Source organism: Podarcis liolepis (genome assembly GCF_965112155.1).
Source record: "Podarcis liolepis genome assembly, chromosome: 1".
Taxonomy (NCBI): domain Eukaryota; kingdom Metazoa; phylum Chordata; class Lepidosauria; order Squamata; family Lacertidae; genus Podarcis; species Podarcis liolepis.
In genome coordinates this window covers 6,172,204-6,198,742 of record NC_139554.1, presented here as the reverse complement: position 1 = coordinate 6,198,742, position 26,539 = coordinate 6,172,204, and the positions used below count along the sequence as shown (strand labels likewise).

The following is a 26,539-nucleotide window of genomic DNA, read 5'->3' as shown; positions in this document are numbered from 1 at the left end:
GAATGCAGAGATGGGTTATATTATTTTGAGACAAGTCCAGATGAAGTTGAACAGGTTCATGCTGGTTGTGTGAACTCACCTACCCATAATTCTTGTGTTCATTTATGGCACCGCCGTTTGGGACATATTAATTTTCAGTATGTTAAAAGACAACCTGAATTATCAGAAGGGTGCAAGTTGAACAAATGTGCTAAGTATTTGGATTGTACTGCATGCAAAAGGGCGAAGGTTCATAGATGCAGCTATCCCAGTTCAAATAGGAAATCTGACAAAGTATTCCAACTTGTGCATATGGACCTATGTGGCCCAATGCCTGTTGCTAGCATGGGAGGTTCGAGGTATGCACTGTGTCTCTCAGATGACAAAACAAAGGTTACATGGTTTTTTCCTCTCAAAACAAAAGCAGATACTGCAGAAACTGTTAAAAATTGGGTTCATGCAGTAGAACTTGAATTCGGTACTAGAGTTCTTGCTTTTCAAACAGACAGAGGGTCAGAATTTACCGGGTCTGTGTTGCAGAATTTCTTTAAGAAAAAGGGAATTAAGCATCGTCTGTCTACACCTTATTCCCCCCAAGAAGGAGGCGTGGCCGAACGTAAAAACAGGGTTCTGCAAGAGTTGGCAAACTCTATGTTGTTTGATGCTAAACTTCCTCAAAGTTACTGGGCGGAAGCCTGGAAGACGGCTACTCATGTTCTGAACCGAGTATATAATTCGGTAATTGATACTACGCCATATTTTGCTTTATATGGGAAGAAGCCCAAAGTTAATTACTTTCGGGTGTTTGGATCTCAAGCCTATGTACTTATCCCAAAAGCGTTAAGGAAAAAGGGAAGTCCAAGGGCTAGGAAACTCATCTTTTGTGGGTACGAACCACATGCCAAATCTTGGAGGTTCGTGAACCCAGATGGGGATACTACAAGAGTGGTCCTCAGTAGGAGCGCTGAATTTTGTGAGCAATCTGGATGGACTCACTTACATGCTAACCCTGACATTTTGAGAGATGATTTAGGTATTTATGCTGAGAATGAAAGTCCAGAGGGTGATGAGCCAGAAGGGGATGGTGCACATGGTTCAGATGCAGATTCTGACCAGGCACAAGGTTCTTCTCCTAAGGTAGAAAAGCCAGAATCTAAGAGTGTTCCAACATCGCCAGTCAGTAGGCCTAGCAGACAGCAAAAGCAAAGCAGGTCGCCTGCAACACCAAGCCCAAGGGAGGTATCTAAACGGAGGTCTTTATCCTTAGAGGCACGTCCAGACATAAAGTCTGAGACAGATTCTGACAGCCAACGGTCAGAGGGGGCACAAGAGGAGCAATTGCGCAGGTCAAAACGTGCCACAAAGGGCAAGCCGCCAGAGCGGTTTAAGGTGACAAGTGTATACGTAAATATGGCACAGTGTGAGCCAGATAGCTATATGGAAGTACAACAGCTTCCAAGCTCAGAAGCCGTAAAGTGGCAGGAAGCAATGGAAAAAGAGATGGCTTCAATGAAGTCTCTCGGTGTGTTTACAAGTACAGAGCTTCCAAAAGGGCAACAAGCTGTAGGTTGTCGATGGGTATATCGTTTAAAGCCCACAACTACTGAGGAGTTGCAATATAAAGCCCGACTAGTTGCAAAAGGGTTTTCACAGCGCAAAGGAGTTCACTATTCTCAAATTTATGCCCCTACTTCAAGATCGGAGTCATTAAGAATGCTTTTAGCCTCTTCAGCTAAGAAGGGAAATAAGCTGTTTCATTTTGATGTCAATGTGGCTTATTTAAATGCAGACTTACAGGAGGAAGTCTATATGACGCCACCACCAGGTTTTGAAGGAGACAAGCCAAACCAGGTCTGGCGCTTACACAAATCCATTTATGGGTTGAAACAGTCCGCTCGTAATTGGAATTCCTGCTTAAATGATGCTCTAGAGAGCATGGGGTTCAGAAAGAGCGCAGCAGATGCGTGTCTTTATCTAAAAGGCTCGGGATGTGAACAAGAAGCAGTCTTGATATTTGTTGACGATTTATTATACAGTGGAAAGGACGATAAACTTGCACAACAATTTGCCACAAAGCTTGGAGAAAGGTTTCAGATAAAATCACTAGGCAATGTATCTGTTTATCTAGGAGTTAAAATTCAGCAAGATGAAAATGGGAACTATTGGCTCAGCCAAGAAGCTAAGATCCAGCAGTTGCTGGAAAGGTTTAAAATGGACAACTGTGCTGGTGTTAAAACCCCAATGGAGTTAAGTTACACAAAGGATGCTCAAACTGAGCAACAGACAGAGTTCTGTAATCCCGGGGTTTATCAGTCAGCGATAGGCAGTCTACTCCACATTGCACAGTGGACTCGGCCCGATATAACATATGCTGTCAACATGCTGCGTAGACAAGCTGAAAAACCATCAATGCATGCTTGGCAAGGAGTAAAAAGAGTTTTAAGGTATCTCCAAACTACCAAAAGGTTTCGCTTAAAACTATCAGCAGAGGGCAGCACACAACTTGAATGTTGGGCCGACAGCAGTTGGGCAGATGCTGGACCAGATAGAAAATCAGTGTCAGGAATGGCGATAAAATTTGGAAATGCACTAATTGGTTGGAGATCAAGAAAACAATCACTTATAGCTTTAAGTTCAACTGAATCTGAGTTCAATGCATTATCAGATGTATGTAGAGAACTGGAATTTTATAAGCAACTGGTACAAGAATTGTTTGGAGAATGTTCCCTACCTATCAGAGTGTGGGAAGACAATCAACCTTGTATTAAACTAGCTAAATCAGGTCAATTCAAGGCACACACAAAACACTTGGATATCCGTTATCAAAATGTATGCCAAGGTGTAAAACAAGGTTTAATTGAACTAAAGTATTGTCCAATCCAAGAAAATCTCGCAGACGGTTTTACAAAAGCTTTGAGTCCGCAATCTCATAAATGTTTCTGTTCAGGTTTAAATTTGAATTAAGGTTGGTACAGCTCAGTGTTACGAGCGAGAGGGGGTGTTGGTATTAAAGGGTTAAGAAGCTCTAATCAGGACACTCTAATCACTGAGCAGCTGGAGGTCGTTAAGCTTCCTGGAATGTGAGTTTGTATAAATAGTCAACTCACTAGTGTGTTTGCCTCTTTTCCCCCCTTCCCTTTTCTTTTGGGGCGTGTTTGCTGAAATGTGTGATTCTTCACCAGGGTTTTTGTTTTGTTTAAATAAACCTTTTATTTGAGTTCCAAACCGCTTGCTCCAAGATTCCTTTATTGAAAAGATGCTGACTCTCCAGCCCTTCTTGAGCCGCTGTGCGAAATGCTCTGCTGTAATGGGACATTGTGGCATCGGAAGCGCACTGGACATTTGATTAGCATTAAACTAATTAAAGTTTAATGGGACAGTATTCACCACTCTCTCTAGGCACTTCCTATCAGATGATGTCAAACCAGCATACCACACCGTGATGCAGTAGGAAAGGACACTTTCTACTGGGGACCGGTAGAAGGAGATCATCAAATGTTGATTGACATTGTTCTTCCGCAATACTCTGAGGAGATGGGGTCTCTGCTGGGCTTTCTTAACCACCTGGGTTGTATTGATTTTCCAAGTAAGGTCTTCACTGAGATAAACTCCTAGGAATTTAAAGGAAGAGACTCTCTCCACACAGCCCTCCCTGGTGTACAGCAGGGCTAGTTCTCCTCTCTTCCTCCGAAAATCCAACACCATCTCCTTTGTCTATGGAATAGCTGCTTTTTGGTTTTCCTATTGTTCCTGTAAGTGCGAATTTCACAAATTCGGCTTCAAACGCGAACCAACGTGAACCTTTTAACTCCCTGCCTGCAGTTGAGTTTATATTTAACTTTCATAATCACATAAATTTAATTTTCCGTGGTTCCAAAGGCAGCTTCTCCTTTCGGCAGCCGGCAACCTTTAAACCCTATGCAAAAGAGAAAAATGCGCAGAGAAATAATAATAATAATAATAATAATAATAATAATAATAATAATAATAATAATAATAATAAATAATAATAATTTATTATTTATACCCCGCCCATCTGGCTTGGTTTCCCCAGGCACTCTGGGCGGCTCCCAACAAAACACTAAAATACAATAAATAATAATCGTAATAATAATAACCCAATAAGTAAAAGTGAAAATACTCCCAAATCAATCCATCATATGAGGACAAGAATGAAATCCAGCGGAAACGGAGTCGGCCTTGGATTGGGCAGGGAGGCAGCCAATAGAAACCGCTTCCCCATCAAACACCGCCCCCATTCATCCCCGCCCCTTAAAATACGTCACCTCTATTCCTTCCTCTTTTAGCCGCGCTCCCACACCTGCCTGGGATTGGGATGCGAGGCAGCCAATAGGAACCGCTCTCCCGCATCAACCCCCGCCTCCTCCTCAGAGCGTCACCACCTTTCCTTCCCCTTTAGCACCGCTCGTAGGCCCTTCTGGGATTAGCCAATAGGGGAGCCGCTTCTCCAGTGACACCCCTCCTCTGCGTAATGCGTCACCACCTTTCCTTCTCCTTTAAACTCCGCCCGTAGGCCCGTCTGGGATTAGCCAATGGGAGCCGCTTCCCTCATGGCACCCCGCCTCTGCGTAATGCGTCACCGCCGTTCCTTTCCCATTGAAGCCCCGCCCCCGCGAAGCCCCGCCGCGCGCGTCCCCTCCCTCCCTCCGCTGGTTGTTTTGTTTCCCATCATGCCCCGGATTGAAAACAAAGTCCCACGTGACCGCCGGGCGCCGCGAGCCCGTCGGCAAACATGGCGTCTCCCAGGGGCGGCGGCTGGACGGGCCCGGCGCAGCGCCCGCGGCGGCAACAGCAGCGCCCGCCGCCCCCGCCGCCCTCCGGGGTTGTGGCCGCCGCCGGCGCCAGCGCCGAGGGAGCGGAGGCCGGGGCCGAGGCGGAGTCCCGGGCCGAGGGCCTGTACGTGGCGGTGGAGCGCTGCCCCCTCTGCAACACCACGCGGCGCCGCCTCACCTGCGCCAAGTGCGTCCGCGGGGGGGACTTCGTCTTCTTCGACGGCCGGGACTCGGAGCGGTGGGTGCCTCGGAGGAGGAGGGCGGACAGGCCCTTCCCCTCCCTCCTCTTCCCCTTCCCTTCCCCGGGGTCTCTGGGCCCCTTGGCTGCGCTTCTCCTGAGGGGGCTCCTCAAGCGGGAAATTCGGCAGCCCCCCTTTCACCTCAGCTTCCCAAGTGGGGCCGGTTGCGGTTAAGGCTTTATCCAGGATAAAGTAAGTGTATACAGTGGTACCTCGGGTTACAGACGCTTCAGGTTACAGACTCCGCTAACCCAGAAATAGTGTTGTTTAGTCGTGTCCGACTCTTCGTGACCCCCTGGACCAGAGCAGGCCAGGCACTCCTGTCTTCCACTGCCTCCCACAGTTTGGTCAAACTCATGCTGGTAGCTTCAAGAACACTGTCCCACCATCTGGTCCTCTGTCGTCCCCTTCTCCTTGTGCCCTCCATCTTTCCCAACATCAGGGTCTTTTCCAGGGAGTCTTCTCTTCTCATGAGGCGGCCAAAGTATTGGAGTCTCAGCTTCAGGATCTGTCCTTCCAGTGAGCACTCAGGGCTGATTTCCTTCAGAATGGAGAGGTTTGATCTTCTTGCAGTCCATGGGACTCTCAAGTGTCTCCTCCAGCACCATAATTCAAAAGCATCAATTTTTCAGCGATCAGCCATCTTTATGGTCCAGCTCTCACTTCCATACATCACTACTGGGAAAACCGTAGCTACCCAGAAATAGTACCTCGGGTTAAGAACTTTGCTTCAGGATGAGAACAGAAATCATGCTCCGGCGGCAGCGGGAGGCCCCATTAGCTAAAGTGCTTCAGGATAAGAACAGCTTCAGGTTAAGAACAGACCTCTGGAACAAATTAAGTACTTAACCCGAGGTACCACTGTATATAAGTGGCTCCGGCTCTCTGCACATGCTCAAAGGCACTTCTGTGGCTCGGTGTCGACAGGTGGACGCTGCCCCTTGAGGTCAAGGTAATAGACCTCGCCAGCCACTCAGGGCTCAAGGGGTTGGCGTGTCTGGCTGTTAACCAGGAGGCTGGTGGTTCCAGCCCACCCAGGGATACTGGTGGGCAGGATACCGACATTGCAGTTGGTTGGACTTGTCGACCCTTAGGGTCCCTTCCAGCTCCCTGATTTATGAGTCCAAGACTCCTGTCTTGTAAACTTGTCATTGTGTATTGAATTTTGTTGGTTGCTTTCTTGTGCCCAGGGCAACCTACAGCTTACCTGTGGTGGGTCAGTGTGCCTGTGTGCATCTGTTGGTGGGAGCGGGGGCAAACATTGGGGGGATGGTCCATGGTCTTCATGGCCAGCTTAGGGGCTTCTGAAAGGGATCTGGCTTGCCCCAGTGTGAAACAGGATGCACTCAGTCAGATCCAGCGGTACTGTCCTTACATTGCTAGACCTGAAGGAAACCCAGACTGGTCTGGCAGCATAAAGTCGTCTTCAGGCTGATGGTATTGTTTCCCAATTCTTTTGGCTGTACTTGCCCAGGTGTTGGATTCCTCCAGTGCTGTAACAGGGACAAACAGCTCTTTACATGACCCTGGGTGACCGTACACATTTGTTAATTTAAGCAAGCTGTCAGTTTTAGTATTGAACCTTTCTGTTCTAAATGGTAGGAACAGTAGCTGACTTTCTGCCTTGCATCTTAAGCAAGACGCAAGAGCAGATGTTGTATCGTAGAATTCGAGGGGTTTTTGTAAGCTTTGTAGTCCCAACACCCTCCTTGATAGGCCATAGTAGATCAGTGGAAGAGCATCTGCTTTGCATGCAGAAGGTTCCAGGATCAGTCCCTGGCATCTTCAAGTAGGGCTGGGAAAGACTCATGCCTAAAGACATGTAATGATGGCACCAGGTGGGCTTCCCTGGGAGAGCATTCTACAAATAGGGACACCACAGAAAAGACCTGTTCTCATGTTGTTGCCCTCTGAACCTCTTGAGAAGGGGGCGGGGGACATAGAGAAGGGCCCTGGATGAGGTCCTGAGCCATTTAAGGCTTTATAGGTCAGCACCAGCACTTTGATTAGGACTCAGAAACTAATTGGCAGCCATTGCAGTCAGGCCAGGATCGGTGTTATATGCTCAGCTCCTCTTGGTGAGCAACCTGGCCGTTGAATTTTGCACCAGCTGAAGTTTCTGAGCCTCTTCATAGGCAGCCCCACATTTAACACCTTGCAGTAATCTGACCTAGAGGTTACCAGAGCATAGGCCACAGAAGTTAGGCTATCTGTGTCCAGATAGGGGACTAGCTTGGCCAGCAGCCAAGGGTGACAGAAAGCACTCTCTGCCACCGAGACCACCTGGGTTTCAAGCGACAGCAGTGGTTCCAGGAGCACCCCAAGTTATGTACCTGTTCCTTTAGAGAGAGAGAGAGAGAGAGAGAGTGTATGATTAAAATAAATCATATTTATGATTTCACATATGTCATGGGTGAATTAGTTTTTGTAAACAGGAAGAAGTCACAAGAGCGAAATATTACATAGCATAGCTGTCGTAACTCCCGCTTCTCAACTCTTAACTTCACAGAAGTTTGAGTCACTTGGATCTCAATAGGATTTATATTTCCTCATTGTTAGTCTGCTCCTGAATGATACTTCATGCTGAAATGCAGTGTTTGTTTCAGGAAACGTTCTTCCAACACTTTGTTTGTTAAGAAGTTAGAGCTTGGTTAACATTTAATTGTCGGTGATGAGTCACGGTTTGGCAGGAAGTCCTGCCGTTAGTAAAAACAAAGGCAGCCGGCTCCCCTTGTTTCGTGCAGGGTGTTTTGAGTATTGTGTCATAGTTTTGAGAAGTACAGTGGTACCTCGGGTTAAGAACTTAATTCGTTCTGGAGGTCCATTCTTAACCTGAAACGGTTCTTAACCTGGGGTACCACTTTAGCTAAGGGGGCCTCCCGCTGCCACTGCCGCACAATTTCTGTTCTCCTCCTGAAGCAAAGTTCTTAACCCAAGGTACTATTTCTGGGTTAGCGGAGTCTATAACCTGAAGCGTCTGTAACCTGAAGTGTATGTAACCCGAGGTACCACTGTATATTTATTTGTCTGCCACCTTTCCACAATTCGAATCATGCTCCAGGTGGCTTATAACATGAAAAAAATACATAACTGCAACGTAGCAGAAGTAGTCATAAGCACAGTACATCATGGGGGGTGGAAATACGTATTTCCAGGAGCTAGCAAAAATAGCGTAACATAATAGCTGAAGCAGTCTTTGCCAATCTGGTGCCCTTCAGAACAGATTTTGGCTACAGACTGTGGTTTTCTTGAGGATGAAACAAATCACATTTCCTGTTTCAATTTCAGATTTAAATTTAAGCCAGGGATTGTGACTTGTTTCTGCCTGGCATGAGAAGCAGTAGAATGGGCTGTTAGTAGTGGAAGATTTCTTTTTTTAAAAAGAAATAATAATAATAATAATAATCGGAATGCCGATCATGAATACATGTGCAAACGTTCATTTACATTGAAGTGAAAAGGGCAACTCTGCATTAAAGTTCAGGTAATAATAATAATAATAATTAAAAAACAACAACAACAACAACTTCTATTTATATCCTGCCCTCCCCAGCCGAAGCCGGGCTCAGGGCGGCTAACAACAATAAAACAGTACAAAAGTACAGCATAAACAACACTCTAAAATCATTCATTATAAAATTAATTAATTCAGGCCACTGGCAACCATTGGGCCAGAGCTCCGCGAAGATTGCCGAGGGAGGGAGTCAGGCTGTGCCCTGGCCAAAGGCCTGGTGGAACAGCTCTGTCTTGCAGGCCCTGCGGAAAGATGTCAAGTCCCGCAGGGCCCTGGTCTCTTGTGACAGAGTGTTCCACCAGATCGGAGCCACAGCCGAAAAAGCCCTGGCTCTAGTTGAGGCCAGCCTAACTTCTCTGTGGCCTGGGACCTTCAAGATGTTTTTATTTGAAGACCGTAAATTTCTCTGTGGGGCATACCAGGAGAGGCGGTCCCGTATGAATTTCAATAAGTGTTTTGTGTTTCTTACTTTGCATTTACAATGGTACCTCGGGTTACAGACGCTTCAGGTTACAGAAATAGGGAATTGGGATAGGGAAATTGTAGGAATTTGGGACCTTCTTCCCAAGAATGAGCAGAAATTACTGTTGATGAAAACACAATACCACTTAATAAATTTAAATACAGTATACCAATGTTATAAAGAAACAGAAGGGAAGAAGGGTTCAAAATCGTTTAACCAATAGTTGTCATCAGTATACCTTCGAGTGCACATTTCTTTCCAAATGATTATATGTGGGAGGTCACAAGTGGCCGGACCGCAGTCTTGTGGTGTTACTATTTTTGCCACAATCCCATGGGTAGTGCATTGAATGATACAGCATGTGGTTGCATATTCCCAATCTCTTATTCTGCTCAAGAACATGAGGACTATCTGGCAGGTTCAGGCCACGGTCAGCCTTGAGGTGACCTGTCAGAAGTTGGCTGGCAGTCTTCCAGTGAAACATAAGCTGCCCCTCATCAAACTCCTGGTCTAAGTTAAGCCAAACAGCTGTGCCCAAAACGCTCTATAAACAGTGTTAGAAACTCAGATATATAAGCTAATCACAAAATGGCACCTTAAACCATGGCTATGGTCGCCACAACAGAATATCTAGGTGCCCTTTTTATTATTACTACTACTATTCTTTTCATTTCTATACCGCTTTACAACACATTAAAACATCTAATAAAACAATCCGGAATAAAACAAATTCAAGCATCAAGGAAAATATTTCAGATCCTTCTCTAAGTGACATTTTGCTTTCCTCATATTTATTTACCTACTTAATACATATAGCTGTTGCATAGTGGAAGTACTGTAGGAAGCCAGGGTGGTATAGTGCTTGGACTAGGACCTGGGAGATCAGGGTTCAAATCCCCACTCGGCCATGAAGCTCACCGGGTGACCTTGGAGCTAGTCGCAACCTCCTAACCTACCTCGCAGGGTCGTTGTTGGGGTTAACTGAGGAGGAGGGTGAACTATGTACTCCTTGGAGAAAAAGGTGGGAGACCAGCACAACAAATAAGCTCTTTTGCTTTCCTGCTTAAGAAAGCTGGAGTGTTCAGCCAGATGGAGATGTCAGTCGCAGAACGTGCCATCCAGAGATCTCCGCGTGGTCGCAAGTGGACCCGTGCCAGTCGCAAAATGTGCCTGGCACCTGGGGGTTTCCTAACACTGATTAAAATGTCTGACATTGTTGCATCCATCTTTTTACTCCTTCAGTTGATGAGGTTGGTGCTCTGCTGTTGCTAAGGTATATGGTAAAGGTAAAGGGACCCCTGACCATTAGGTCCAGTTGCGGCCGACTCTGGGGTTGCGTGCTCATCTCGCTTTATTGGGCGAGGCAGCCGGCGTACAGCTTCTGGGTCATGTGGCCAGCATGACTAAGCCGCTTCTGGCGAACCAGAGCAGCGCACAGAAAAACCGTTTACCTTCCCGCCGGAGTGGTACCTACTTATCTACTTGCACTTTGATGCGCTTTTGAACTGCTAGGTGGGCAGGAGCAGGGACCGAGCAACAGGAGCTCACCCCGTCGCAGGGATTTGAACCACAACCTTCTGACCAGCAAGCCCTAGGCTCTGTGGTTTAACCCACAGCGCCACACACGTCCCTTAGGTATATAAAGCTAAGGTATATAAAGCACCTAAATTTCAAAGTGCTGTATGGAGATTTAAAAAAACAAACACATAGGCTGAGCCATCAAACAGCAGACCTCCTTCACCTTCCACAACTTTGAACTTCTTTCTTTTCCAGGTTTTCTGAAAAGAAGGAGAGATTGAAGCACCTTAGAAACAAGCAGCACGAATTCCAGTCCCAGTAAGTCCCAGTTCAGTTTCTTTTACCTACTTTGGTTGGCTTAAAGCACAGGCAGATCGTCTTTCGAACCTCTGATGTTTGCTGAAAGCGTGGTTCTGGTTGCCAGCTAATCTTCTGCTCCTTCCGCTCCCCTCTTCTTGTAGGTTGTTAAAAGCTATGGAGGGGAAATGGATAACTGACCAGCTGGTGAGTCCTGTGGAAGTTTTCCAGTTCACATTGAAGCGCAGTGGCCACTTTTCAGTGTAGACCCTTGCAGTTTTCTTCACATGAGAAGGAACCGCATATCAGCCCTGCCCTTGTGGGTCTCTTGTGCATGCATACCCAGGGGAGTGTGGGGTTGTACCGTGGGGCACCAGCTTCAGTCCGGTAGTAATATTTTGCATTTATATAACATTTCCTCCCCCCAAGTTTTCGAAGCACAATATTCTCATTATCTTGGTAAGCCATGCAACAACCCTGTAAGGTTGATCCCTAAACCTCAGCTCCCTTTTGGGCATTTAATGATGATTTCAGAGAAGGATAAACACAAAGCTATTACAGAGCACAGTGCCCTGTAATCATGGAATTGTAGAGTTGAAAGGGACCCCCGAGGGTCATCTAGTCCAACCCCCTGCAGTGCAGGAATCTTTCTGCCCAACTTGGGGCTCGAACCCACAACCCTGAGATTAAGAGGCTCATGCTCTACCAGTTGCCAAAGTAAACCTACATTTTAAAAGGGGTGATCGGATACCCTTAAATTTGTTGGGTGTCTTGTACCTGTTGAGTTTAGCAAAGGAGAGTTGCTTTCATCCTATGCTTCCACCTGTGCAATGTAGTGCTTAAAGTGTAGGACTAGGACCTGAGAGACCTGAGTTCAAATCCCGACTCAGCCAAGAAGCCCAATTGGGTGACCTTGGGCCAGTCAAACTTGCTCCCAGCTTAACCTACCTCTCAGGGCTGTTTCAAGGAGGAAGCAGGAACTGGAAGAGGACCATGTGCAATGGTTTGAGTTCATTGGAAGAAAGACAGAACTTAATTACAGCTACTTTGGCTGGAATTTCTTTTTTCTTCTGAAGGTGTAAAAGTATCTGTCTGTTCTAGCCTCCATCCAGTCTTTCTGTTTCCAAGGCAATGCCCAAATAGCTGGCAGATAAGCAAGACCTATAACTTTTTTGCTGAAGGCGAATTTGGTTGAGAGAATAGATGTATCTGTTGTCTCACTTGCCCCTAAAATAATAATGCCTTTGGGGAAAGCAAAAAGTGCTGTTCTCGCACTGAATTACCACACTCAGCCAGCCCCAGGATTACTGTGGGTCACAGTAATTTAATGTTTATACCTAGTGAGGGGCTCAAGAAGCCTCTTGATTGAAAACATTGCAGTGTGCAGTTCAGGGGATAATAAATAGCCCTATCATAGGTGCTGCTCCTTTGGGCCCTGAAACAAAACTGATTGGTTGATTAAGGCTGTTGAGGTGGTGGGTTTGGGGGCAACTCCTCTACTTGCTCTGTTTCTTTCAGAGGTGGAAAATAATGTCCTGCAAAATGAGGGTTGAGCAGCTGAAGCAAACGATCTGCAAGGAGAACGAAGAAATGGCACGAAGTAAGTGATGCTTGTGCAGGGAGCCAGCGTGGTGTAGTTGTTAGGAGCGGCGGACTCGTAATCTGGTGAACCGGGTTCGCTTCCCTGCTCCTCCACCTGCAGCTGCTGGGTGACCTTGGGCTAGACCTTGGGCTAGTCTCTGAAGTCTCTCAGCCCCACTCACCTCACAGAGTGTTCGTTGTAGGGGAGGAAGGGAAAGGAAATTGTTGGCTGCTTTGAGACTCCTTAAGGGGAGTGAAAGGCGGGGTATCAAGTCCAAACACCTCCCCTCCTCCTCTTCTTCCTCAGTAAAAGCTTTGGCAGACTCTGGGGCACTCCTGTTCCCATAGCTGAACAGTTTTGCAAAGCATGCTATGTGACCTTAGCATTCCCCAGAAGCTTATCTGGGCTTCTTTGATGATAAGATCAGTAATGGCAGGCAACTTCCCCAAAAGAAAGTTTGGCCTTTGTTTGTCAGTCTTCTACTGTAATCCTCAGTAGCGGAATAGCATTGGGCACGTTTGAGGGGGCCCTTTCAGTTGGCATAAAGTGGTTCAAGCAACCAGTTATAACCATGAGAGCAGTGGGTCCCCAGCAGTTGTTGGACTGCAACTCCCATCATCCCTAGCTAGCAGGACCAGTGGTCAGGGATGATGGGAGTTGTAGTCCAACAACAGCTGGGGAAGTAAGTTGGGGAAACAACTGCTAGAGCAATGTGAGGGTAAAGGGACCCCTGACCATTAGGTCCAGTCGTGGCCGACTCTGGGGTTGCGACGCTCATCTCGCTTTATTGGCCGAGGGAGCCGGCGTACAGCTTGCAGGTCATGTGGCCAGCATGACTAAGCCGCTTCTGGCGAACCAGAGCAGCTCACAGAAACGCCATTTACCTTCCCACCGGAGCGGTATCTATTTATCTACTTGCACTTTGACATGCTTTTGAACTGCTAGGTTGGCAGGAGCAGGGACCGAGCAATGGGAGCTTACCCCGTCACGGGGATTCAAACCACCGACCTTATGATTGGAAAGTCCTAGGCTCTGTGGTTTAACCCACAGCGCCACCTGCGTCCCTCCTCTAGAGCAATGTAACTAACCCTTTTTTATTAATCACAAGTTAACAGCTGGAAAAAAATCAAGCTGAAGCTAAAAATCCAAGCTATTGCCTAGGACTGGCCATCTCTGATCGAAAGAATGAGCCGGTTGCAGCACCAGTTTGAAGAAACGGCGGTTCCACCCCGAAAGCTAACAGTTGCCTTTGCTCTGCCCCAGACTCCGAGTGGCTTCTCCGAATTAAGGACGAGAACCAGAAGCTGTACCGCAGGGCCCAGCGGCATCAGGAGAAGAAGGAGAAGATCCAGAGGCACAACCGCAAGCTGGGAGAGCTGGTGGAGAAAAGGAACTACGACCTGAGAAGCCAGCACGAGCACCTTGCAGGCCTCCGGCGCTTGCATGTCCTGGAACTCACCTCCGTCATCTTCCCTATCGAGGAGGTGAAGATTGGCATGAGGTAAGGAAGGAAGGGGCAGCTGCCAAACCAGTGCGGTGAGCTGCTCGCTCGGGAGACGGTGCTCCCTTCCTCGGTCTGCAAGATGCAGCAGGCGAGAGGCACACGTGTGCTCTTTTGTGGGGTTTAGTAGTAATAATAATTTTGTTATTTATATCCATCATCATCTGGCTGCAAAGCTGTGGGCAGGAAACCTGGTGGCAACTGGAAGGCCATGGGAATGTGGGGACAAGGGGTTGTGTTGAACCGGTCCTTTTCCCTCTTGACGTCACCCAGTATGTACCCAATCCAGAATACGATATGATACAATATCTTTATTGTCATTGCAGAACAATGAAATTGAAAAACTACATAAAACATTCAAAACCCCCTAAAAACTCTGAAACCCCATTTTAAAATACACTATACCGTAAAGACCCCTTATGCTGCGTTTAGAACCAGAATTGCATTTGCGTAGAAACTGTTTCTCAGACGGCTAGTCCTGGCCTTTATAACCCTATACCTTCTTCCAGAAGGCAGAAGCTGAAAGAGATCATTTCCGGGGTGCGCACTATTCTGCGCTATCTCTGCGGCTTTCTTATGGCACCTGGCAGCATAGATTTGATCCAAGGTGGGAAGAGTGCACCCAATTATTCTCTCTGCAGTCTTTACAACCCTGGACAGCATTCTTTTTTCCCTGACCGTGCAGCCCCCAAACCACACACAGAGACCATAAGTTAATACACTCTCCACAGTGCAAAGGTATCACGTTTACTTGGGTGAAAGTCCCTTTGAGCTGCAGTGGGCTTCATTTTATAAAAGTTACTACGTTTCTATCTTAGGATCAAAGAATTCTGACTAGGGCAGCCCAGTCAGATGGGCTGCGTACAAACAATAACATTATTACAGTCGTACCCCGGTTCCCGAACGCCTTGGGAGTTGAATGTGTTGAAAACTGCAGAGTGTACGCAGACTTTCTGGAAACGTTTGTTTGCAAGCTGGCAGGATGATCAGGAACAAAATGCTGCCTACTAGTAACTTGGTTTCTTAGAGATTTATTGTGTACAACAGCAGACTCACAAGTTACTATATACAAGTTAAAGATATGGATCTTAACTCTCTCTCTCACTCTCAACAAAACTTCAGCTCACTCCAAGACTCTCCCATACACACAGAGAAGTCATGGGTCATTCTGCTTAAATGGGCAACCTCATCCAATAGCAGAGCTGGAGCCAAGGCTCCCATGTCTCCAGGCAGAAACTCCCCCTGCTCAGTCTCCCTGGCCTTCGGCCAACTTACTAATTGCTCACTCCGCCAAGCTGCACAGAAGCACGTAGGCAATGTCCCAACAGAACGTTCTGGCTCCCAAACGATCAAAAACGGGAAGTGAGTGTTCCGGTTTTCGAACGTCTTTTTGGAAGCCGAACGTCCGGTACAGCTTCCGGTATTGTTTCCGGCACGCCTGCACAATCAGGCATGCAACCAATCAGAAGCTGCGCCTTGGTTTCCAAACGTTTCGGAAGTCAAACGGGCTCCTGGAACAGATTCCATTCGACTTCCGAGTTACGACTGTATTATAATAATAAAGAATTGTCGAGTTAAAAAGGACCACAAGGGCTTCCTAGTCTAACTCCTTGCAGTGCAAGAATCTGTTTGTTCAATGCGGGGCTTGAGTCCCATGCTCTGTCGACTGAGCTACCCCATATAGGCTTATCCTGCTCAAGGGGACATGTGCGGTTCTTAATTTTCCTCCGTTTTACCCTGCGTGGTCTAAAAGGTGGCTTCTAGGTGGCTGGTTGGGTGGGGATAATTATTTTGCTTGGGGTTGCAGCCTCAACACCTGTTTGTCTTACACTTGTTTTCAGCTTTTATTTGACAGAAGCTAATTCCTTAAATGTTCGATTTTAAGCACTTTCTGCCCAAGGGAGATTATGTTAGCATGGATTTATTTCTTCCACTGAAAGCAATGTGCTTCGTTTTAGCCACAATGTTTTCTTTTCCTGCTTTTTAGAGGAAAAGCTGGAGTCCTGGGACGATGTCCCAAGGAGTTAATTTATTTCCGTATTTTCTGCCCAGTTTGAGCCCCTTGAGCACAGTTTGCCCCAGTTCACGGAGGGGACACCAGTAGCAGCTGCTAGTGGGGGTGGCTTTATCCTTCCTTAAAAGTTAAAGGGATCCCTGACCACTAGGTCCAGTCATGGCCGACTCTGGGGTTGCGGTGCTCATCTCGCTTTATTGGCCGGGGGAGCCGACTGTTAGGATATTTCCGTTCCACCTTAAAAGGGAGCAGGCTTTGTGAGTCACAGAGTCTGTGCATGTCCTGTTCACAGGATGTTTATGTTTTGCTGTTCCTTTCGATTTCTCAGTCGGTCGGAGACACTGACTCAGAACGGTCATGTTTTTTTCTTTGTTCTGATCAACGCTAAATAAAGTCTATAAATATGCTCTCCTGCTGTGCATCTTTCGCTGTGTGAATTCTGCTGATAGAGTGTGCACCAGCCTGGAATGTGGCAATCTATTTCTGAGGCTTCGTATCGCTAATTGCTGATATTGCCTGTCTACGGGAGGTCGATGGATCGTCCGGCAGCCGGCTTGGGGCCATAATGGACTATATCTCCCTGGCAGTATCCCAACAGCTTCCGGGTCATGTGGCCAGCATGACTAAGCCGCTTCTGGCGAACCAGAGCAGCGCACGGAAACGCTGTTTGCCTTTCCGCCGGAGCGGTACCTATTTATCTAGTTGCACTTTGACGTGCTTTCGAACTGCTAGGTTGGCAAGAGCAGAGACCGAGCAACGGGAGCTCACCCCGTCGTGGGGATTCGAACTGCCGACCTTCTGATCGGCAAGCCCTAGGCTCTGTGGTTTAACCCACAGCGCCACCCGCATCCCTATATCCTTCCTTAGAGACCGCCATTCAGCCTCTTGCCTTTCTTCCAGGGACCCCGCAGACATGTCGTCCGAGAGCGACAACGCCATGACTTCTAGCACTGTGAGCAAGCTTGCGGAAGCCAGGAGGACCACCTACCTGTCCGGGCGATGGGTGTGTGACGACCACAACGGAGACACCAGCATAGGCATCGCGGGGCCTTGGATCACCCTTCCCAACAACGGAGATTATTCTGCTTACTACAACTGGGTGGAAGAGAAGAAGACCACTCAAGGGCCAGGTAAAAAAAATTCCATAGAGCCTCTGCCTGGGCTGAAGTTAAACTCACTGGGGGTAAGCCTCTGCTCATTCCTTCACTCAGATTATGTGGTTAACATCAATGCAGAACACATAGCTTGGACTGAATTTAGGGAAGCCTGGGAGTGCGTCAGCAGGGCTCCCCCGTCGGTTGTGATTCTGCAGCCACACAAAGCTGTGGAGCACAGGTCCAGGCAGAGAATTCAACTCCCTAAGAATCTTGGCTTCCTTTCCTTTTCCTTTCTTTCCTGGTTGGAAAAAAAAAGGCAGAGCAATTTTTTCAGCAGCATGGTTGTCGCAACATGCCGGTAAATCCCTTGCCTGCAGAACTCTCAGAAGCCGGAACGGCAGCAAAAATGTCAGCTGGGGTTTGAGATTTGTGACTCGGGGTTCAGAGAAGATAAATAACTTGTATAATTTATACACCATTTCGCAACACGGTTTTAATTTTTGTTTGTGTCCTGTCCGTGGGTGGGTGGAAGCAAAAGTCCCAGGGGCCCTAAGACAGAGCTGGGCGAATTCAGGGTTCACATCACAGCCATGGACAAAGTGAGTTGAAGTTATGTGCAGGTTATGTGCTTCCCTGACATCTCTACCCCTCCATACAGTGGTACCTTGGTTCTCAAACTTAATCTGTTCCGGAAGTCGGTTCCAAAACCAAAGCGTTCCAAAACCAAGACACGCTTTCCCATAGAAAGTAATGCAAAATGGATTAATCCATTTCAGACTTTTAAAAACAACCCCTAAAAATGCAATTTAACATGAATTTTACTATCGGATGAGACCATAGACCCATAAAATGAAAGCAATAAACAATGTACTGCACTCACACAACCAATCAGTAGCTGAATTGGGTTCCACACAGTCACGAAAACAAAAAAAAGCCGCAAAAATGCAAAATAAATAGCAAAACAGATCTCAGCATAACACTCAAAACAGAAGCGTGGCACTCAAAACGGAGCACGTTTGGCTTCCAAAAAAAGTTCGCAAACCAGAACACTTACTTCTGGGTTTGCAGTGTTTGGGTTCCAAGGTGTTTGAGAACCAAGGTACCACTGTATTCGTTTATTGCATTCCTACCCTACCCTTTTCTCCCAAGGAGCTCAAGGCAGCCTACGTGGTTCTCCCCCGCCTCTCTAATCCCCACAACACCCCTGCGAGCCAGGCTGAGCTGAGAGGCAGTTATTGGCCCAAAATTGAGGGCTCATGGCCAAGCGGTGATTTGAACCCTGATCTCCCAGGTCCTAGTTTGGCACCCTAACTATTATGCTGCACCGGGATCTAAGGATCGCTTCTTGATGGGGCTGTTTCTTGGGGAGACGTATATAGTTGATACTCCGGGGGGGGGGGAGCCCTTTTACAACCTTTTGATGGAGGGCCTGTTGTTGTTGTTTCCCTTCCAGACATGGAGCATAACAACCCTGCTTACACCATCAGTGCTGCCCTGTGCTATGCAACTCAGCTTGTCAACATTTTGTCGCATATACTTGACGTTAACCTTCCCAAGAAGCTGTACAACAGGCAAGTTGTCTTGGAATAACCCGGCGGGCGGCGCGAGGGGAGCATCGTGTGTTTTGAGCTCCAGGTCTATGTATATGAACCCCAGTTTACACTGTGGGAATTTCTCCGCGTGCAACATTTCGGAAAGACCCCCTTTTCCGCAGGGTAGACGCAATGCAGCTGAACACCTGGACTCACTGTACAATTGCACGTTGTGACAATTGCAAGGGATTATATGTGAAGCAAGGGACGTGGGTGGCGCTGTGGGTTAAACCACAAAGCCTAGGGCTTGTCGATCAGAAGGTTGGCAGTTCGAATCCCCGCGATGGGGTGAGCTCCCGTTGCTCAGTCCCTGCTCCTGCCAACCTAGTAGTTTGAAAGCACGTCAAAGTGCAAGTAGATAAATAGGTACCGCTCCAGCGGGAAGGTAAACGGCGTTTCCGTGCGCTGCTCTGGTTCGCCAGAAGCGGCTTAGTCCTGCTGGCCACATGACCCAGAAGCTGTATGCTGGCTCCCTCGGCCAATAAAGCGAGATGAGCGCCACAACCCCAGAGTCGGCCACGACTGGACCTAATGGCCAGGGGTCCCTTTACCTTTATACGTGAAGCACTTTGAGCTCCCCAAGGCCCGTGTGGTAACACCGGAGAGGAAGCAAAAAATGGGGATATTTGAAAGCGGCGTGGATTTCACCTTTTCTTTGTGCATTTGATAAGTCTCCCACAGAAAACAGAAAGCCCCAATAGCTGCTCCCGGGTTCGTCATCTAGGTATAGGGAGGGACCTCTTGTGCAGCATTTCTCAAACTTGGGATTCCAGCTGTTTTTGAACCACAGCTCCCATCATCTCTGACCACTGCTCCTGTTAGCTAGAGATGATGGGAGTTGTAGTCCAAAAAACAGCTGGCCACTCCGGTTTGGGAAACCCTGGTCATGGGTCTCTGCTTACTGTACAGGACCTACACACACACAGAGGGGGGGGGGTGTGAATGCAAACAGGTTGGGTCACAGGGCCTGCAACTTTGACTCAACCCTTCCCCTCTCGAAGGGATTCCTTCCAGAATGCGGCAGCTAGACTGGTGACTGGGAGCGGCTGCCAAGACCATATAACACCAGTCTTGAAAGACCTACACTGGCTCCCAGTACGTTTCTGAGCACAATTAAAGCCCTAAACAGCCTCGGCCCAGTATACCTGAAGGAGCATCTCCACCCCCATCATTCAGCCCGAACACTGAGATCCAGCTCCAAGGGCCTTCTAGCGGTTCCCTCACTGCAAGAAGCCAAGTTACAGGGAACCAGGCAGAGGGCCTTCTCGGTAGTGGCGCCCGCCCTGTGGAACGCCCTCCCACCAGATGTCAAAGAGAAAAACAACTACCAGACATCTGAAGGCAGCCCTGTTTAGGGAAGCTTTTAATGTTGAACAGACCACTGTATTTTAATATTCTGTTGGAAGCCTCCCAGAGTGGCTGGAGAAACCCAGCCAGATGGGCGGGGTATAAATAAATCATCATCATCATCATCATCATTATTATTATTATTATTATTTCTGCATAGAAGAAGTGCTCGAACAGTTAGTTTTTCCTCCTTCCAGAAATGGAGATGGGCAAGATGCACGCTTTTCCCTTTCCTGCCAACTGGCCGAATAAAAGCCATCATTTTGCCAAGATTTGGTTGATTTGCTAGCGTTGCAGAAGGCTAACAGGAGAGGATCCTTTCCTTGAGAGCTCTCTCTTCAGTTTGTGCATGTGTTTTTCTTGCAGTGAGTTCTGTGGGGAAAACCTCAGCAGGAGGAAGTTCACGTGGGCAGTGAAAAAGCTGAACGCCAATATCCTTTACCTTTGCTTTTCTCAGGTACAGTGAATGCGGTTTTTCTTTTTCTTTTTTAACCTCTCGGGTGGCTTCACTCTTTCCCTTCCTCGTCTCAGCACATTTTGCCTGATGGATGTTCTGCTTTCTTCCTCTTCCAGCACGTAAACTTAGACCTCCTCCACCCTCTGCATACACTCAGGAACCTGATGTACCTGGTCAGCCCCAAGACAGAACATTTGGGAAGGTAAGAGGCAGCTTCCAGCCTCTTTTTGCGCCCTGCCATCACCACCTCGCCCTCCTTGTCCCCTTTCTGTGCCACTTCTAAGCCTGGCGCAGCCTTCCCCTTGTGGTTGAATCCTGACAAGACAGAAGTACTATTTTGGGGGGACAGGAGGCGGGCAGGTGTGGAGGATTCCCTGGTCCTGAATGGGGTAACTGTGCCCCCGAAGGACCAGGTGCGCAGCCTGGGAGTCATTTTGGACTCAGAGCTGCCCATGGAGGTGCAGGTCAAATCTGTGTCCAGGGCAGCTGTTTACCAGCTCCATCTGGTACGCAGGCTGAGACCCAACCTGCCCGTGGACTGTCTCGCCAGAGTGGTGCATGCTCTAGTTATCTCTCGCTTGGACTACTGCAATGCGCTCTACGTGGGGCTACCTTTGAAGGTGACCCGGAAACTACAACTAATCCAGAATGCGGCAGCTAAACTGGTGACTGGGAGCGGTCGCCGAGACCACATAACACCAGTCTTGAAAGACCTACATTGGCTCCCAGTACGTTTCCGAGCACAATTTAAAGTGTTGGTGCTGACCTTTAAAGCCCTAAACGGCCTCAGTCCAGTATATCTGAAGGAGCGTATTACAGTATTTTAATATATATTTTTTGGAAGCCACCCAGAGTGGCTGGGGAGGCCCAGCCAGATGGGCAAGGTATAAATAAATTATTATTATTATTATTATTATTATTATTATTATTATTATTATTATTATTATTATTCCTCCCCATCCCTGTGCCACCAGGATACCTCCTCCCTCCCTCTGCTCCCCCAGGGCCTCCTTTCCTAATTCAGCTTTCCCTGAGCTATGAAATGGGACCATGACAACTGAACAGAGTGCCGAATTCAGCAGCTAAAGCTGCGTTATACTGAACTGGAGCAGCGGTCCACTTAGCCTAGGAGAATCCGCTCTGGCTGGCAGCAACCCTCTGTGGCTTGGAGGGAAATCGGCATCCACAAGCTGAGCCGGACCTTCTACCTGAAGGGGAGACGAATTTCAGGCCTGGGGGCTGAATGTAGCCATCCAAGTCTATATCTCTCACCCTGGGTCTCTTTCCAGGCCAGGCCTCCTCTGCAGCCCTGCTCCCCAGCCCCCTTGGGTCCTTTGGCCAGACTGCAATGTATCCTTAATATGGGAGAGTGTGTCTGTGGTTCACCATGGTAGAGAGGGGTTAGGGCCTTTCCCCAGGAAGCTTAGTTCCTTTGGTTTCCCTTCAGCTCCAATCCTGGCCTCAAAGGGTTAGACTGTGACACCCTTTCCCTTACTTGTGTTCTTCAAATTTCGCTGGAGACCTTCCCAAATATTATGAGAACCTGGATTCCTGTCCCTACACCACAGCTTACAGCATTATTATCCACCAGTCAGTTGAAACCAGGCACCCCTGAACTCAGCCCTCCAGCTGTTTTGGGACTACAACTCCCATCATTCCTAGCTAACAGGACCAGTGGTCAGGGATGATGGGAATTGTAGTCCCATTGAAGGGCCAAGCTGAGGGTGCCCGGTTTAAACCTTGTTTTTCTGGAGAGCTTGTAAGTGTAGCAAAGCTCTGCCATTCTCCTGCAAAAGGTCTCTTCGTTCCTCTTGCCGGTCCCGATTTGCGAGTCGTTTTCCCCGTAAGCCGAGTCCGTTTTTCCGACCGCAGGTCTGGGCCGTTCGAGATCAGCGCCGACCTGGAGGACTCGATGGAGTTCGTGGACCCCAGCGGCGCCGGTGAAACGGACGAGAGCGGCGACGAGCGTGTCAGCGACGAAGAGACGGACCTGGGGACGGACTGGGAGAACCTGCCCAGCCCCCGCTTCTGCGACATCCCCTCGCAGACGGTGGAGATGCTTCAGAGCCAGAGCACGCTGGCCTCGCGGGAGCCCATCGCCAGCAGCAGCGCAGGAGGCATGATCTCCTCGGCCGCAGCCTCCGTTACCTCCTGGTTCAAAGCGTACACTGGACATCGCTAGGGTGACACTCGGACCTCTGTGGGGCGGGGGGGGGGGAGTTCCTGTCCCACATCCCTCCCACCAACACTGTAGTAAACCTTCCCAATTCTGCTAAGTAGTGCCTGGAACACCAAGGGTCAGACTTCTGATTGAGTAACACGCTCTCCCCTCCGGAAGATGCTTTCAATCTGCCCAAGCTTGACTGCGCGACAGTCACCTTGCATCTCGTTTTCTCTCGACACGCATTTTGGACACCTGAAAACGGAACTCTGTGCCTCTTCCGAGTCCCACGTGTTCCGCTGAGGGTGAAAGGAGGAGGATCCGGTCTGTTAACTTCAGTTTCTTTTTTAGTTTAGTCCCTTAAACAAAAAAAGGAGATAGATCTGGGGTTATGTGGCCTGGCAAATCATCTTGAAGCATGAAGACTGAAAGAGAAAACTTATCGTGGCAGTTCTGCCCAGTGCATGAGGCCACCACATCCCCTGTGATTAGTTCCCAGCAGGGTTCTTGGGTTACGTTTGTGTGTGTGTGTGTTTATTCTAAAAGTGTGCACAGGGGAGAAAATTTGCAGCACAAAATGCACATTTGTAGAGCCTTCTGGCAAGATGTGCAGATTGCTGCATTTCTTTGTGGTCTCTGATCTCCGTTGCCATAATTTTAATACAGAAAACCATCATGTTTCTTCAATATCAATAGGTTATTTATTTTTAAAGGGGAGAAAATAGATGTTAGGTCATGCCGCCTTTGTGTGAGTGTGCGTGTGCGCGCGCACGCTCTTATGGATCCAGTTGCAGAACGTTTTTTATGCTGAGTCGCTCAAGAGTTCCCTGGCTTCTTGCTCTGGCTGCCCGACACCAAAGAAAGCCTGGACCGTAATAACTTGCCAATACAGAGCAATTCTACTGCTACAATAAGGTTTGCCTCGTCACAAATCCTCTTTGTGTGCAAAGGAGCCGCACTTTCGTTTTGAAGTTTGGTCCACGTTCCATGTGGGTTGTTTTTCCTGTGCTCCTCATGCTTGAGAGCAATGGGGCTTGTGTTCCTCCTTGGTCAAAAACCCCATGAAATCCTCCTGGTTCTTGCATCCAGTTCGGCTTCTGGATGGATATAGCACGGTGCCCCTCGGACCTCAGCCTGGGTTGAGTTTCTGACTAGGCAGGCTTTTGGCAATTGGGGTGGGGGCGCGAATTAGGCTTTTGACAATGCACCCTTTCCTTGTTCAGCCCCCGAGAGAAAACCAGTCCTGGTTCAGGCACTTAGTGGGTGGAGATTCGGAGCATGCAAATCCATCTCTCCGTGTATAAGAGACAGCGTAGACCCTGTGTGCATGGAGGCCAAGACTCAGCAAGGAATGAGTGAGCAAAAGGTGCAAGTCAGGCAGGGCAGGTGGGGAGGGGACATGTGCCCCCACGCCCCCATGGAAATTTGGGCCTGAGTTCACTGGAGAATACTGAAGTCCAGCATCCAGTGGCACGATGTAGCAACCCCCAATGCGTTACAGAACAATAAAGGGAGAAGTTGGCTGTGGGTTTCTGTTGCTGCCCTTGCTCTCTTGCAACCCCACCGCGGCCTAAAGTGCCAAGTGTGCACCTTGGGGAAGAGGTGCCAGGCAGGCAGCCTCCCTGCCCATGCCACTCCCAGCAGTGTGAGCCCAAGGATGCTTCCTGCCATGATTCAGAATGCGCGTGGTGCAGTCCTACTGGCATCAGCTTCTGTGGAGTAGAACACATGCCGAGACCAAAATCGTGCCAGGCAAAAGGCTTCCTCCTCTGTGATAACGGGCCTGGGCTGGTGGGCATTTCTGCACTTTTACGCAGTCTTCAGGAGAGGGTTCCAGCCGCTGGTGCTGAATATTTGGCTCTTGGGTGTTTCGATTCTGTGATGTGTTTCTGCTCTGTTTCTCCGCCTGTCCCACTTTGGCCTGGAGCTGAGTGTAAGTTGGTGGCGTGGGGAACCTTGCGTGGCAGACGTACCCGCGGGAGGTGGGGTTCTGCGCATTTCTGTTAATAAACCAAAGATCCCACCGGTTCAGTGTTTTCAGTTTTAAACCCGTCAGGCGGGATTTCCCAGCCCGCGAAGACTTAACGCAGACAGCAGCAATGTAATCCAGCCTGCTCCATCATCGCAGGCTCCCGGTGAGGTTTTGTCCAGCTACGAGAGACCGGAGGGAAACCGGGTGGTGCAGGGCTCACTTGTCTTTGCCTCAAAGGATGCTCAACGTGGGACACTGCCCTGCGAGTCTCTCTTGTGTCCGAAACGATATGTGTGGAAGGAGGTCCTGTGAAAGAAGGCACTTTATTAGTTGCAAAGGAGTTAGGCTGCTCAACGCTGGGCTTGTAGCTGCTGGATTCTCCCAGCTGGCCCTGCGCCCTTTTCCCCTTGTAAATATAACTCGTATGTTCCCTTCCCTGCCCCATCATCCATTCTGCTGCTTATTTATGGTTTGTTTAAAAAAGAAGAGAGGGGAAACCCTCTTAATAGGAAATGCCAGTAAACCACAAACCTTTTGTCAGTCCTGATTTCTTTGTCTTAAAACGATGCCTCTCTAGCGCCGTAGTGTAGCATCCACTCGGAATTCACAAAGGTGCGCCCCAAGGATTGTAATATGTTAGGGTGTCAAATCCTTTCCAGAAACACTTTTTTTGGGGTAACAATGGTTTTTTTCTGGTTGGTTTTTGTTTTATATGTATATATAAATAGATACACACACATATATAAAAAATGTTTTTACACATATATAGCTATGTGGAGAAACCGGGAGTGTGTGCCCAAAACTTTAGTGCAATTGAGGTGTGATTGTGTTTTGCTTGAATGGCGAGGAGCAGAGAGGCTCCCCATTAGCGGACTGATGTGGCTGAAGACAGCCGGCTGAGAATCTTGCGGGTCAAAATTGTGGCGCCACAGAGGCAAGGCTGCGCATTTAGGGTCAGTGGCCTCAAAAGATACGAGCGAAGCTTCTGAAATGAGGAGTGCTCTCCACCCTCCGACGGGGATTTACGTTTGAGGGTCCCCAACCCCTGGCTGCCTTTTCAGCAAACCTTGCGCCACTTGCCCCACTAGGTAGGGTTGTAACCTAACAGATGCGTGTGTTTTTCTAAAAATTTATTGTATTATTGCAATAAATCTTTTAACAGGAGTTTTCCTAAGGTTGGCTGGTTTGGTTTTTATTATTGTTGTTATTCCATTCATTCTGACTTGGGAGAGGCTAGTTCTGTGAATCCTTGTGGGTTTTCTAGAATTGTAAGGAACACTATGAAGATGACAGTATAATGTGTTGTATGCATCTGGGTGTCTGCTATGAACACAAAAGTGACCCCCTAATACAGTAGTTTTCAGCCAGTGTGCCGTGACACTCTGGGGTGCCTTGAATGATGGTCAGGGGTGCTGCGGGCAACACTGGCCTCTATGTGGGGCTACCTTTGAAGGTGACCCGGAAACTGCAACTCATTCAGAATGCGGCAGCTAGACTGGTGACTGGGAGCAGCCACCAAGACCACATAGCACCAGTCTTGAAAGACCTCCACTGGCTCCCAGTACGTTTCTGAGCACAATTGAAAGTGTTGGTGCTGACCTTTAAAGCCCTAAACGGCCTCAGTCCAGTAGGAGCATCTCCACCCCCATTGTTCTGCCCGGACACTGAGGTCCAGCTCCGAGGGCCTTCTGGCGGTTCCCTCATTGCGAGAAGCCAAGGTACATTGAACCAGGCAGAGGGCCTTCTCAGTAATGGCACCCGCCCTGTGGAACGCCCTCCCATCAGATGTCAAAGAGAAAAACAACTACCAGACTTTTAGAAGACATCTGAAAGCAGCCCTGTTTAGGGAAGCTTTTAATGTTTAATAGACTATTGTATTTTATATTCTGTTGGAAGTCGCCCAGAGTGGCTGGGGAAACCCAGCCAGATGGGCAGAGTATAAATAATAAATTATTATTATTATTTATCATCCCTCTTTTCTTCCCTCCCTCCTCTTAATGCTTAAGGCTTGCA

At 48.3% G+C, this 26,539-nt stretch overlaps 1 protein-coding gene across 1 annotated transcript; it reads left to right on the top strand.

Moving 5' to 3' along the window:
• The first annotated feature begins 4,719 nt into the window (after positions 1 to 4,719).
• On the top strand, positions 4,720 to 25,690 carry ATG14 (autophagy related 14). Its single transcript, XM_083515325.1, has 10 exons — positions 4,720 to 5,010; positions 10,762 to 10,824; positions 10,968 to 11,010; positions 12,322 to 12,403; positions 13,649 to 13,886; positions 16,801 to 17,030; positions 18,451 to 18,572; positions 20,307 to 20,393; positions 20,510 to 20,595; positions 22,266 to 25,690. Exons 1-10 carry the CDS (start codon positions 4,733 to 4,735, stop codon positions 22,573 to 22,575), a joined length of 1,539 nt encoding a protein of 512 aa, XP_083371451.1. The 5' UTR covers positions 4,720 to 4,732; the 3' UTR covers positions 22,576 to 25,690.
• Positions 25,691 to 26,539: the final 849 nt, after the last annotated feature.